Raw genomic sequence first — 14,113 nt, forward strand, 5'->3', positions numbered from 1 at the left:
TAGTGGACAATTATTTTATCTGGATGTTTATGGGGATGCAGACCAGTCGCAACTAAATCAGTGGCACGACGTACACGTCCCCCGCAGTCCTAGTCGTCCCTCGAGGTCGTTTGTTCGAATCTCACAGGATGAATTCGGTTAGAAAACACCTTATCATCGCTTCACCAACTTAGCCAACGCCTGCACCACCCTCGTCAACATTCCAGGCAATGAACTGCAGCATGATGTAAAAGTACATATATTGTTGTTCAGCTACAACTTTATGTTCATCACACACTACGTCTGAGACGTCACATTTTGTAAAGTGCAAGTTCCAACCTGCTGCTTATATCACCTGTGTATGATCGGAGGCGATACATGATGAATACACAAACTGAATTGTAAAGGTATGGCGGCGACTGGCGTGACTCTATTCTGGGCATAAGATAAAGTCTCCGAAATATAATATCTCTCTCTATATATATCCTACAAATAATCAGAAATTACATAAAAAAGTTTGATTATAACCCTGCCCAAAATAACAAGAAACATAGAATGTCTCATTCCAAATGTAAAACATGCCAGAATAATAAGAACATGTTAAAACATGATGAAATGTCTTGATTACAATACATAGTGACATCCGGATGCTTCGTAGTGCATGCGGTGCTTGTTAGGCACTTGGGAGTTACAGTAGAATCGTCATCGTGATACTTTTATCTGGACACTTGTTCCTCTGGACCATTTCACCTGTAGCTGGCCATCCGCATCAACAAGTGTCAGTGTCCAGAATCTGTCGATGTGATCGAGGTGTGATATGAGCGACACTCAGTAGGAAGTGTCATGGCAAGCAATGGATTATCTTACAGCTTCACGTTGGAATCCACACGTCCTTATCTCTCCCGTTAGGTGAAGTTCTGGTCTAGCACACGCAGTGTCTTATTGCATGTTGTCGTCTTGTTTTACAAGTACTTAGGTTTCAACAGCAGGTAGATAATAATTAGATCTGGCGAGAAGGTCACGATAGCGACGTCTGAAATCCTCCCCAAGATCATTCATAGCCTCAGCTACTTTTGATCTCTTAAAACCGCAAACTATTAAACTCAAGGACTGGAGGAGATACAATGATATTGTTAGAGAGAGCACGCCCATCATTAGTCCCTCTATTCCAGCAGCATGATGTTTATGTGTTGAGACAACCAGAGAGTGGATATCTTCATGAAATGCCAGAAGATTCCCGTCTCCAGGGTCTGTAGAAACCTCTTGTCCACAGTACAGGAAAAGTCCGACATCCAGGACCAGTTTGATCGCATGCAATATAAACTCACTATGACCATGCTTCATATACTCTCCAGCATGGACCTTGCTCTGAATTGTACAATGTATAGACCGGACGTCTACCCGAAAACCTTCATCTCCATCCAAGCGGGTGACGTACTTGATTGCAGTCACAAATTTGTCAAGTTTAGACTCGATACCATTCCAGATTGAAGTATTTGAAACAATCAAGTACATTTCGAGCACAAGATTAACCACTCCACACAAGACTGCAGTCATACATAACATCACGAGCGTGGAATCTGGAAACCAAGCATCAACGAAGAATGGTCTCAGTCGATCCAGGAGAACAGACACAATAGCCGATACTTGCACCAAGAGACACAGCATCTTAAGCAAGATCGGGAGGAAGCTGGACGTATCATACTTGGCGGCCAGGTCACGTACATCATTTGGAACTTTGTCCACCATTTGTATTAGACGTTGTCGTCGAATGTTGGCTGAAGATAAATAGAGAAAGGCATAAATAGTTATTACCATCTTATCAACGACAAGAAATGTATTAAAACGCTTGGCGCCATTTTCTGATTGTGGAATTACGTTTTCACAGAACAACACTGTAAAGTTCTACGTTGAATACCAACAAATCTACGTACTGATGACTCAATGAAAATTGGAAGTTACCACATGTAGTTGCCGTGTCGAATGCCGAGGAGGTGGGCAGAGGAAGAGGAATTATTGTAAGGTAAATTCTACTCGTATATTTCTAGTTTACATTTTAGGTCAGTATTATATTGTCAACTCAACAACATTAATACATATTACCACATAAAAGTGATTTATGTTTGTTGTCATAACAAGCAAAATTTGGACTAAATTCCTGGGGTAGGTATACAAGAGAATTGGGACCAGGCGTTTCAGAAACTAACGTCATCTTTTTCATCTGAGATGAACACGTGATCCTGTGAATGATTTGTTAGGAAATGTAACGGCTGTGTAGGACCAAGTTATGACTGGTTCTTCACGGCACAAGCTGGCAGTGAATCTGATATAGTACAGACCATTCACTTTCTCCAAATGTGTCGCCGTTTCGCGAATCCTCTCCGCAGTTTTAGATGGGGTTTTCTTGTGGATCTTTATGCTGTTGGAGATCATCGTGTGCAGATCTAGCGGCACCGCCAACACTGACAGAACCACCCCTCCAATCTTCAGGGCCTTCGCCCCAGTCTCCATTGCTTCCAGCATCGTCTTCCCCACCGCCAACGTGGCCCGAGCTGCGACTGCTCCTACAACAGCTGTTGATCTGGCAACCGATCCACCCGTCTCGGCTGCTGTCTTCAGTCCTCCAAGAATCAGATCCAAGGTCACCGCGCACTCTCCTTCCTCCATGTTGTTGATTTGCTGTACAAAGTAGAAAGAAGTTTACTCTAATCATCATTCTTCAATGTATCGGGCATGTGAACCCCTGTCCTTCAATAAGGAACAGGAACTCTACTTATTAACAAAACGTATGTAGAAGCTTCCAAAAATTATGGTGTGATTGTAATTTTGAAAAGACTATCAGTTCAATTTCAAACCTGTTACACTGAACCGTGATATTGTGCCTGATGACAAGTTAACAAAGAGACTAACAAACACTAAGACAAAAGTATAGAAACCGACAGAAGAAACTTTCAAATGTTTAAAAGGAGATTACCTCAGTTATCCTGTCACGAAGTTCGTGACTGTTGTCGGATGTGATTCTCTCAAGGAGGCTGGCTAAGTCAGCCACTGTTTTTTGATAGTCGTCAATTTTGGCTTGAGCTATTTTCAACGTGCTGCTATTGACGATCTTGTCAGCAATTGATGTCGCCAGTCCACCAAGGCCACTGGACACACCCAGTGCCACGCCCCCTGCCGTCAGACCCAGGGATGTCCCAAAAGTGAAGGGCGCCGCTGCTATACCTGCTATAGTTAAGCCGGTAGCCGCGATCCCACCGGACGCGAAGGCAGTCTTTGCTATGTTCATGTCTCGTTGTCTGACGTCAAGATCATTTGCTAATTGCCTCAGAGAGTGTATCACCTCCTTCTTTATCCGTTCTTCGTCCTTAATACAACGCAAGATATCAGCCACAAGTTTCTGGGTGGGGCTTCTGTCTGTGGCACTGTAACATTAGATGGTAAAACGGAACTGACTTGAATAGCGTAGGATTAACAGGTGTCCGTTGGGATATTTTTAACAGATGACGTGACTACACGGGGCTCTTAGCTGTAGACAGGTGAACTATGAAGGATACACACTGGACACAAATAGTTAGGGATATATGTAAATTTTGAAATTTTGAATAATGATCTATTTATTTATTAACACACTGATAAAATATCAATCGTAAAAACACCAATATATCTAAATTATTTTGTCCAGTATATACTGACAGTGTACGATCAGGTCCAGATATTATATAAGGTAAATGTCTTATGAATAAAACAACTTCTTCATTTATTTTTCACAACATTTCTGAGCTTAAGTTCGTTCGGAATTAAGTTAAAAAATATGATTTTACCTTGAATCCCAAAAATGTAATATAACCGCAAACAACATGGACCTAACTTGGCATTTACAGGGATGGGCAATAGGGTATGCAGAAAAACATGTTTATTCCTAAAATCGGGCAAAACATAAAGATAAATACGACTACGATCCGACTATAGATGGCAGTTAGGTCGCTCAGCCAGGTATGACGACGGACCGTCGACGCACCTGGCATGAAAGGCATGCGCTGCCTACTGGCACAAAGGACCATCTCAATATATTTTTTTCTTCATATGTGTTGACTATGGCTCATCTTTTGATTGACACCTTACGTGTTTTTCTTTCTTAAAGTTTATGTTGAGATATGTGAAAGTGTATCATATCTGATACCCACAGAAAGGCATCGTATTAAATGTCTCAAAATATATAGGTAGCATGACCACTCGAAGATCGACATTATGGATATTACTTGAGAATTGTTATGACATGCCGTGTACTTTCCCAGTTTAATTTCCCTTAGAGATTATTTATATAATAGCTGATCTCTCTATCCCCGAGCACGACCCCAGCTATCGTCTGCTACACTAGTTGTTCTTTTGAGACGACCCTACCTACCAGTTTTTGTTGTACAGATAGTGAGACTCCATGGTAGCAACATCCTTCATAATTTCAACATGAAAATTGTTACTTTTTTAACTGAGCTATCCTTTATAATGACGCTAAGTCTAATTTCAGAATGCGCACTTATAAAGTGTCCTTTGTAATACGGTATCACTGCACACTAATATGAAAAAGTCGTGATGTGTTTCAGATAAGTCGCTTTTTATTTTTCCACTAATTTCTCCTGGTTAAAGTCATTTTCTTTTGTTTCCTATCTCCCTACCACTGGAGCTGTAGTTAGGCCGAACTTAGCATACATTTCACATTTTCACGAATCAACTACATAAATCGCAAAGATAAATGTGAAAAGGTTTTTTTATCAATTTGTTTATTATTACCTATTACCTATTTTATTATACTCATGCCCCTCGTTTCTTTAAAACCTAAAAAAGAGGCTAGAACTAGATTAGAAACGTTGTGAAAATAATAAATCAAGAAATCTTGAAATCAAGAAGATTTGTCTTGTATTACTACACGAACTTCTAAATGGCTTTGAGAATGTCTAGTTATATGTTGGGAAAACGTGAAACTTCGTGTTTTGCCACCAGTCCCAGGACAACTGCTGATCCCGGCCCTTAGAACACACAACACTGACAAGACACGTCCAGGATGGGTGTACCTCAGTCAATGTCAGTAGCACAACATGAACAACTAAGAGTGGTCACAACACACGCACAACCCTGTTTCCCTGTAAAACGACGTGTATGCTCAAATTAGCCTCCTTCACCGACGTCCAAATCCGGAGTGCGTGGGAGCAATGAGACCATGGTATTTTGATAGCCATGTGTCACGACACCTCGACGCACAGAATGAGATTAGATCGGCAGATGTTTGTTTGTGATATAACCTACCTCATCCTTGTAACTATGTTCATCTTTATGTTTAGACGAGCTGCTGAAGTTCCGCCAATTTCTCGTTTCCATAGGGTTTTCCACGCCTAAAAATAGTGTCAAGGACAGGGAAGTGTGTTGTGGCGCACTGGTCAAAGATAGTCATGTACAACTTTCGTTGTTGAATGGAAGGGGTGACGTTAAATGAGGGTCAACGATGCTGTTTATTGTGCGATACTGCGCACCAGTGGCTTAGCGTGGTAATCCCACGCAAACACGGCCCCGTGAATCACGTTGAACACTTCAGGTCAGTATTCCAGGTGTGTCTCCAGCCAGTCATGCATACTAGGCAACGGCGGACGCTACTAATACATACTATGAATAGTTTCAAAGGGTATAATCAAGTTCTGTGAGCGAGTGAGTTTAGTTTTACGCCTAACTCAGCAATATTAAACTATGAGGCGGGGGTCTGTAAATAACTGCACTGGACCAGACCACCCGGTGATCAATAGCATTAGCATCGATCTGCGCGGTTGGAAACGATGACGTGTGTCAACCAAGTCAGCTAGCGTGACCACTCGATCCCTTTAGTCGCCTCTTGCGACAAGCATAGTCGCCTTTTGTGGCAAACATGGGTTGCTGAAGACATATTGTATCCAGGATGTTCACGGGTCTCGAGTTTAGTGAGACAACTGACAACGAGAGACCTTGTAAGCAGCAAGATGAAAACATCTTTATTCGTGAAACGCGGTTGATGTATATGTGTATACACGCACATTCTTGAGCGTCGTCAACCTCAAGCAGCGGCGGCACGGAGAGCTGCGACTGCACCATCTTCAAGATCAAAGTAATATGATGAACATCGTACAGACACAGAGACACAGCAATTATTTAATTTAATATATCTAGCTACTGTTTGTACATACCAACAAGGATCATCACAGTATGTACAGAACTAGATCAACCTGCACTATCTGTCCATCATTATGTCAGCCACCACTGACTGGCCATACATATGGGGTACTGCGGATGGACAGTGGAGCCTAACTAGACTGCTTAATGTTGAGACGAATATTTCACCTTGAGTCATCAGAGATCGGACATCAGACATCACTGTCTGGAATACCTGTGTCAGACATCACTGCCTGCTTCAATGTTGAGACAAATATTTCAACTTGAGTCATCAAAGATCGGACATCAGACATCACTGTCTGTACGTATGTATGTCTAACATCAGAGTCTAAACGTACCTGTGTCAGACGTCACTGTCTGTAGGTACCTATGTCCGATATCAGAGTGTGTACGTACCTATGTTGGACACCACTGTCTGTACGTACCTATATTAGCCACCACTGTCTGTGCGTCAGACATTCCCATCTGTCATCACTGTCTCTACGTACCTATGTCAGACATTCTCATTTGTAAGTATCTATGTCAGACATCACTGTCAGTACGCACCTATGTCAGACATCACTGTCTGCTTCAGTGTTGAGACCAACATTTTCCCTTGAGTCATCAGGTCACCAAACTGTGTGGTCGAAGCGGACACGTTTGACATGACGGTTTCAAATGATTTGGATAGAATATCCCCAGCTTGACTTACAATCTGAAATACAGATGGATAATTTACATTTAAGATCCTTTCAACATACCTCAAATTGTTCTGATATTAGAAGAAACTTCATCTGATAACAATACCATTAATTCGGTGTCACACGGTGTAAGGACTCGATCCCGTGATTCAAACTTGAAGGGAAACTATTCAGCTGTGCTCATCACCGTTACGTAACGATTGACCCTTGCATGGAGAAAACGTATGCCGTTATCTAGTTCTCCTACACCGTAAAGAAAATGTAATTTACCAACCAGCTTGCCAAGAGCAAAACTTACTTGTTATGTACCAGGGTCATATTTTAAAACACACGACTACGGGCATTTTATCATACATCGTTCTAAGGTACGAACCCGGTATTATGGATGCGATACGATAAACAGACGTGGTGGTAAGATCTGGTCAGAGTTAGTGAGTTAAGATTTATGGTGATATCGGCAGTATGTAAGCCATATCTTGAGTTTAGGAAATACAATTTCATAATAAACGCATTCGAATTGTGAAAACGTTTCGACGCAGGAAGTAAAATTAGACACATTAATGGTCAATAAAATGTAACACAAGGCCTGAAGATCACCTGCAGTTGAAGAGAGATCACCATACTAGGGACCATGGAGACATACACCGCTTTTGCTACCTGCATGGACCCTAGCTGGATTTACAGCATCTCTTTAGCTGTTAGTAATTTACACAAATCTAATCATGCACTACAATGATACACATTGTACGGTTACGACTGTAGTGAGGGGAAATATACCTTGAATGTTTCGGGACATACGCGTCCTCTCAGAAAGATAATTTTGCAATACTTTATCCCTCTTTGAGGATACAGTCACTATCAATCTCAGATATGGCCCTACCAATTATAAAATGGCATTCATCTATCTACAAGTTATATCCGAATTTTTCAATCAATTTACATTTTTCAAAAATAAAATCAAACTATAATCAAATGAAAATTAAGCCATACGTATTGGCTTTTTTCCCAGGTATTACTGATACACTGTATCTTTTCATATGTGTTTATGTAACACATGGGTACAATGTGTGAATCCCATTTTCTGGTGTCCCCTGCCGTGATATCGCTGGAATATTGCTAAAAGCGGCGTGAAACTAAAGTCACTCACTCACTGACTGTGTTTATGTAAAGTATGGAAATGAGAGCCATCATTGTTAATCCATAAGCAGCTAGGTTTGCAGTTACTGTTAGTGTATAGTAATGTCTCTGCCATACTTACTGAATCCCTGTATATGTATTCATGTTAAGGATGGAAACACTTACCCACCACTGTAAATGTCCATACCTCTGTCTCCTTGGTGATTATATACTCACTTAGTATATATACACGATCAAAATGTATGTATTATGGGCCCAAGGCCTCTCTATTGAATAAATCTGTCTGTCTGTCTGTTTGTCTGCCTGTCTGAAAATTAACAGTATCCTTAACAGATTTACAATCAAATACTTACCTTGTGATGGAAAATCTAGTCTGACCTTTTAGGGATAAATGTTTCTGTTGCATAACAAAGGTAGAATACTTTTGTCTCGTTTATCTCACATGAGCTTAATATGAGTATTTTAGTTGTTCGCGTTTCATCACATACCACTGCTTGCTGGTTTAAACAAAATGATATTGTATAGAGTAGTCACTTTGTGTTGTCAGTTACCTTTTTGAGACCGTCAGTCATTGGCGTGAAAACCTGTGCAGCCTTCTGGCTGATGCTGCCGCAGAAGTCTTTGAAGACGCCGGCTTGTTGATGCTGACGTATCACCAGCTTCTCCAACGCCATCACGGTGTCCCTGATGAAAGAGTCTGCAGACTGACTGTGAGACCCTGAACAGAAAGACGGTCTTGTAACAGCGAGGAACTTACCTCATGGACACTACCGTTGGAAAATACAACGATACCTTTCATTATGCAGACCAGTCTAAAATGAGATTGATAGATAGAATCCTACCAGCGTTATTCCACATGTGCCCGTGTGTCCTTATCCAATGTCATAATGACTTCAAGAAAGTCATCGTGAAAATATTACTTAAGACCAAACCCTATGCAGCGACGCCATGCCATACTGCATTCTTAATCCTTATCACTACCCGCAGTGTACATAGTGTTGTCTCCTTCACTGATTATAGTATGTGGCGTTTATTGCCACCATTGGACATTTGCCTTGGCCGTGTCTCTCAGCATATCAACTGTACAGGGAAGTGCGGAAGTGTTACTGTGTCTCTGTGTTTCCATTGTTGAGACTTCGCTTGTCCATTGTTGCCACAAACTATATATGCTTACATCAATATTGTCAAGCAGCCCGGTATTCCCACAGTCTATACAGAGACGACCACGAGCAGGCTTCTTATGCAAGCAGCTAAACAGGTTTCAACTGTGCCCTCGTCTTCATCAACATGTTCGTCTTAATTAAGGGCTGATTCCCCAGTCACCTTATTCACCATCAGAAATACCGTGAGGCCTACATCATCAGTCGACATGGTGTTTTTGATATTTAAGTCTCAGCAACCTCATGCTTAAAATGGATATATGAGCTAAGTGAATGATTCTAGACAATACCCTGGCAAGAGACACTAAAAGGATGCCACATCTGACGATGGAATCAAACCTTGGACTTTTGTGTGAAGCCTGACTAGAAATGTCAGAAGTTTTGTGTTCTTTAAAATGCGTGAAGTACACGTTGTGCACATGAGGGAGCAAGACCGTACTTATAGTTTTCTCCACTCTGTTCTTGGCGTCATCTACATCCGTTACCAAGGACACAACGGTGGAAATGACCTGGTTTAAACTGTCGCCGAGGATGTTGTTTACGTGGTGGAAGTCCTGCTCAGCGTTGTCAAGCAGCAGGAGGATGCGTTTGATAAGTTGGGTTGTGTCTTGGACAGCATCACTGAAACAATGTCATAATAAAGGTGCCGTGTTCTCACAGATCTCAATCAGGCATTTCCATCAAGTGTGATATTATGTGAAAATACTCTGATGGTCCGTTATGGAGTGAACAATGAAGGTAGGTTGTACACATACATACCAATGCAAATTCTGTTAGCGTTGTATGTTTCTTGCTTCGCGTTTAAAATATCACCAGAGGAAATTTATGGATGGACGAAGCATACATTGATGTCGAAGATTGAAGATTTCTTATATATCAGTGACATATTTAAAGACAATATCACCATGGCCAATACTAAGCTTGTGCATCGGTTTTCAGTGATGTTGATCGATTGAAATGTCTCACCTCATGCCTCTGCTTGCTTTCTGATCCTTCTGTTTTTGTCGGTCGTTCATGTAGTTTAATACCAGCGCTGTGTGTGTAAATACATTGCTGATTGCCGTGTGAACATTTGCAAGTTCAAGTTCAATTTACTTGAATAGTAAGGGCCTTAGGCAGAGAGTACAAACAATATAGAATACTTTGTTTCGATGACTCTTACGTAAGAGCGTGAATGGCAAAATTTTACAAGTGGATACATTGTAATACAATTGATACAATTGATAATAACAATGGTAAATTAACAATATGATCTTAACTTAAAAGAGTATATTAAGTCATGGCAAATTATATATGAATATAGTGATGCATATGCCCAATATTTTGTAGTAGTAACAAGTCAAACAACAGAACCATAACAGTTAAAAGCAGACAAGCCGTTCCGTGAAATATGATTGAGTTATCTCCCTTGCATCATGTATCGATGTACTTCTGCTGAGGCCTCGCATTATGCATTCTGCTAATAATTCGGAAATAAACCTAGTGTGTTGGAAAATGAGAGACATACTGTACTGGGTGATGGCGACTAAATTTGACTTGGAATCTAACGTGTAGAATTAATGTCGTCCCACTTTTCCCAACACCAATCAGAGTCCAGTATTTTCTTGAGGCATCGTAGAATAACTGATTCTTGTACATCATGATATGGATATGTGTTCTTTCATTGGAGAGATAATGCGCAACATTCAACAGTTGAAATCGAAGATAGTGATATTCAGATAGTAATACGAAAATGAATTTCATCCTCAAGTACTCTACTTTTGGACCAAGGCAAACAGTACTTGCACAATCTCTATTCTCAAGTAATTTCTGACGATCTCCCTGCTTCACTAGTGAGATCGTGATATGTACGTCTGAATCTGGTTAGAGCTGCTCTGTTTGTACCACAATAAAATACGACTCCATTTCAAGTGAATTTTTATATTGGCAATCTTTCAATGTTCCCCAACTGCAGACAGTCACATGCCACAGTCGACTTATCTCCAAATGATGTACAGCAAAATCACTCAAAGAAAGGTCTATTAGTCTACTGAATGTCAATTACACGGTAATGTATACCCTCAACCCATCAATATCAGGAGTTTGTTATTTTGTACCAGCCAGTGGAGAAATTTGTTTCGAATCGAAAATGGATTATATTAAGTCTATGGCTGATTTGACCATGTACAGCAGATAGACCTACCTTGGAAACCCTGACTGGCCAGCATCTTGACGTCATCGACGCCTTTGTGCACGACGTCCCTGACTGTCGAGTTCAACTCTTTCAGAAAATCTTGTCCAGTTGCACGGAATATGTCTCCGAGGGTTTTGGTCACATCCTTAAAGTTCACCGCCCCAGACTGTCCAGTTAGTACCGTAGCACCAACACATATGTAGATAAAAAACGGCCTCATTTGTCTGAAATACATGTGTAGTTCAGAAGCAGCTTGATTGTGTCTGAAACATTGATGTAGATCGGGAGGAGCCTCATTATGTCTGAAACACTGGTATAGTTCAGGAACAGCCTCAAACCTAGCGTCTCAAAACAGATTTTGTCTGCAACTAAATATATAGCAGCAGCAGCATTTTTATCTGACACATTCAAGTACAACAAGACCTGCAAAACTGAGACATCTAAACAGTATCCTGCAGACAGGTGAGGGTGGTTAGCCGAGTAGTTAAAGTATTCGCTCGTCATGTTCGATTCACGTTATGCGTAAATTGTTAAAGCCGATTTCTGACCCACCCCCCTCCAAACCCCTCCAACCCCACCCCTACCTACTCATTCGGGCAGTCGACCTACGTATAACAAATATTCTCCTGTAGCTTTGAACACCACCTGTGAGTTTTGGTTACATTTTTAAACCTCAAACAGAGATCACAACAGAGTTTGTGATATCGAGTCACCGACGCTTACTCGAACTTCGGTAACTACACTTCCTCGAACAAATAGTCCTGGGAATATTAATGAAAGGACATTTGTATGCACTCAGCGTAAGAAATATAATAAACTGTTCGTACCTGGTTGATATCTTGAGTTACCGTCTTGTCTCAGTGTTTTGTGAAATGATCAGGTGCTCTTTTCCCGTCAGTTTGGTCAACAGCTGTATTGCCAGATAAGAGATTCACAGCAATACCGATAGCAGTGTCACTAACGTGCGAGAGGTGGAGACATATATTGCTCTGGATATACTCATTCGTGTAATCAGCTGACATATTATTTTACGGCACTGCTAGTGTGGTGATGTTTGGCCTAAAATGGTTGTGAGTGTCAGTGATATGCTGTCTCAAAGAAGGATTCTGATCATGGATATCAGCCAACGTGCAACATACAGGTGACATATTTTTTGTCATGACATTTGCCACAATAACAGATTTTCCGTATACATTACAACTGTCAGTAAATAAGCAATTGATGATTTGACTTGAAATTAGTCAGTTTAACCAAGACATTTTGTCCTTGCTTTGTACCATTTCCATCTGTTTTTCGCTGTGCTGTGTTTCGGATATCGTATGAAGACTAACTGTAGACGTAAGCGACAGTTGCGTAAGGCATCGGCGTCTCGGGCATCGGCGTGTCACTTTTATTTGTGCTCATAACCCTTTTTTATTGTCATTTACAAAAAAAAATAAGTTTGACTTGGCCACGTCCCGATCATCCATTTGTCCACTATGAGAATTAATGTTTGTAAGAACGCGTTTTACTGAATCTGAAAGTCATTAGCACATACACATACTTCCCAAGCTGTATTTCTGAAAGTGAAAAAAGTAAAAATGTATTCTTTACGTTTTTGTATCAAAGTTTAAGAAAAACATGACCTACTGAATTTGTCACTTTCGAAAAAAAAATGTGCCCGAGAAACATTTAATTATTTTTATACAGCTCCGCACAACTCAAATGCTATCTGGCATCCAGTCTGTTGAGACGCAACGTTCACCCCCATTCACTGCATTACATACCTAACTAGACACATTATCGCCGATTTCTACATGTAAACCGTCACCGTTGCAATTTCACTTCAGTTACCTTTCATTTTCAACACCCTACTGACATTCCATTATCACCTGCAAGTTCCAACAAGTCGTTGTATTGTTTTCTCATATATCTCCGTCACCTCTGGCATGATGTTTTCGCCACTATAATGTCTAAATATCCTGTCAGCCTGTTCATCTTTTATCTATCTATCAACTTTTGTGCGAGTATTTTTCGATTAGGTCAATTCTGGTGGAAGCAAATTCATCAACACTGTCGACCAGCATTCGATGACGCTTTGCATCCATAATCAAGACGAGAGGGCTCGAGTACGTAGATAGTGGCTAGATCTAACGTCAGATAAGTAAACTCCATAAATGGACATAGTTTTTGACATTAATGTGATCCACATGTCGCTCGTATAGGACTGTCATACACGTGACCATGCCAAAACGTCTCACGTCATCCATACTTGCTGCATTTGTGTGAGTGATAGTGAGCGAGTGAGTTAATATTTAGCGTCACATCGGTAATACCTTCGCCATAACAATTTATGAATTAAAGATGAACACATTTTCAACATAAAAAATGTAAAAGGAGAACTTTAAAACTACTACAGTATCACGAATATTAAGATACAACTAGAATGTTATCATAAAACATATTACTATAGGAAACAATGCGATATGAAAACGGGGAAATTATCACCAGCAACGCAAAGGACCACGGGGACTTACAGTATATTTGCTACCTGTACGGACCCTAGCTGGATTTACACCATCCTCCAGCTGTTGGCGGTTATACTTCAGTTTAGCAAACAATAAAAGACCATCCATTCTGCAATTAAAACCATGTAAAAACTTTGAAAGAAATGGGAGTTACATACCCTCTTAGGGGGACAATAATATTAAGTAATAACTGTATTTACATATTTGCCCATGTAGGTCAACCATATATTTTAATGTCCAAGACGCACAGGTTTTTGTTGTGGCTAGTGCACTTTTTCAGGTCCG

The 14,113-nt window shown here is 40.7% G+C and overlaps 2 protein-coding genes across 3 annotated transcripts; both read right to left on the reverse strand.

Moving 5' to 3' along the window:
* Positions 1–328: 328 nt before the first annotated feature.
* Positions 329–5,285, reverse strand: LOC137282242 (uncharacterized). The gene is made up of 4 exons (XM_067813974.1): positions 5,281–5,285; positions 2,954–3,401; positions 2,319–2,658; positions 329–1,757 (listed from the first exon to the last, which is right to left on the reverse strand). Exons 1-4 carry the CDS (start codon positions 5,283–5,285, stop codon positions 952–954), a joined length of 1,599 nt encoding a protein of 532 aa, XP_067670075.1. The 3' UTR covers positions 329–951.
* Positions 5,286–5,967: 682 nt separating this feature from the next.
* Positions 5,968–12,233, reverse strand: LOC137282135 (uncharacterized). Of its 2 annotated transcripts, none has more exons than XM_067813862.1 (7): positions 12,149–12,233; positions 11,331–11,545; positions 10,115–10,181; positions 9,588–9,769; positions 8,540–8,706; positions 6,718–6,865; positions 5,968–6,093 (listed from the first exon to the last, which is right to left on the reverse strand). In XM_067813862.1, the coding sequence occupies exons 2-7, from the start codon at positions 11,539–11,541 to the stop codon at positions 6,056–6,058; spliced, it is 813 nt and encodes a 270-aa protein (XP_067669963.1). In that variant the 5' UTR covers positions 11,542–11,545; positions 12,149–12,233; the 3' UTR covers positions 5,968–6,055. The 2 variants fall into 2 exon arrangements, with proteins under 2 accessions (XP_067669963.1, XP_067669964.1); XM_067813863.1 differs by having other exon boundaries at positions 11,331–11,584; positions 12,149–12,199.
* Between the last annotated feature and the right edge of the window lie 1,880 nt (positions 12,234–14,113).

Source organism: Haliotis asinina, chromosome 4 (genome assembly GCF_037392515.1).
Source record: "Haliotis asinina isolate JCU_RB_2024 chromosome 4, JCU_Hal_asi_v2, whole genome shotgun sequence".
Lineage (NCBI taxonomy): Eukaryota > Metazoa > Mollusca > Gastropoda > Lepetellida > Haliotidae > Haliotis > Haliotis asinina.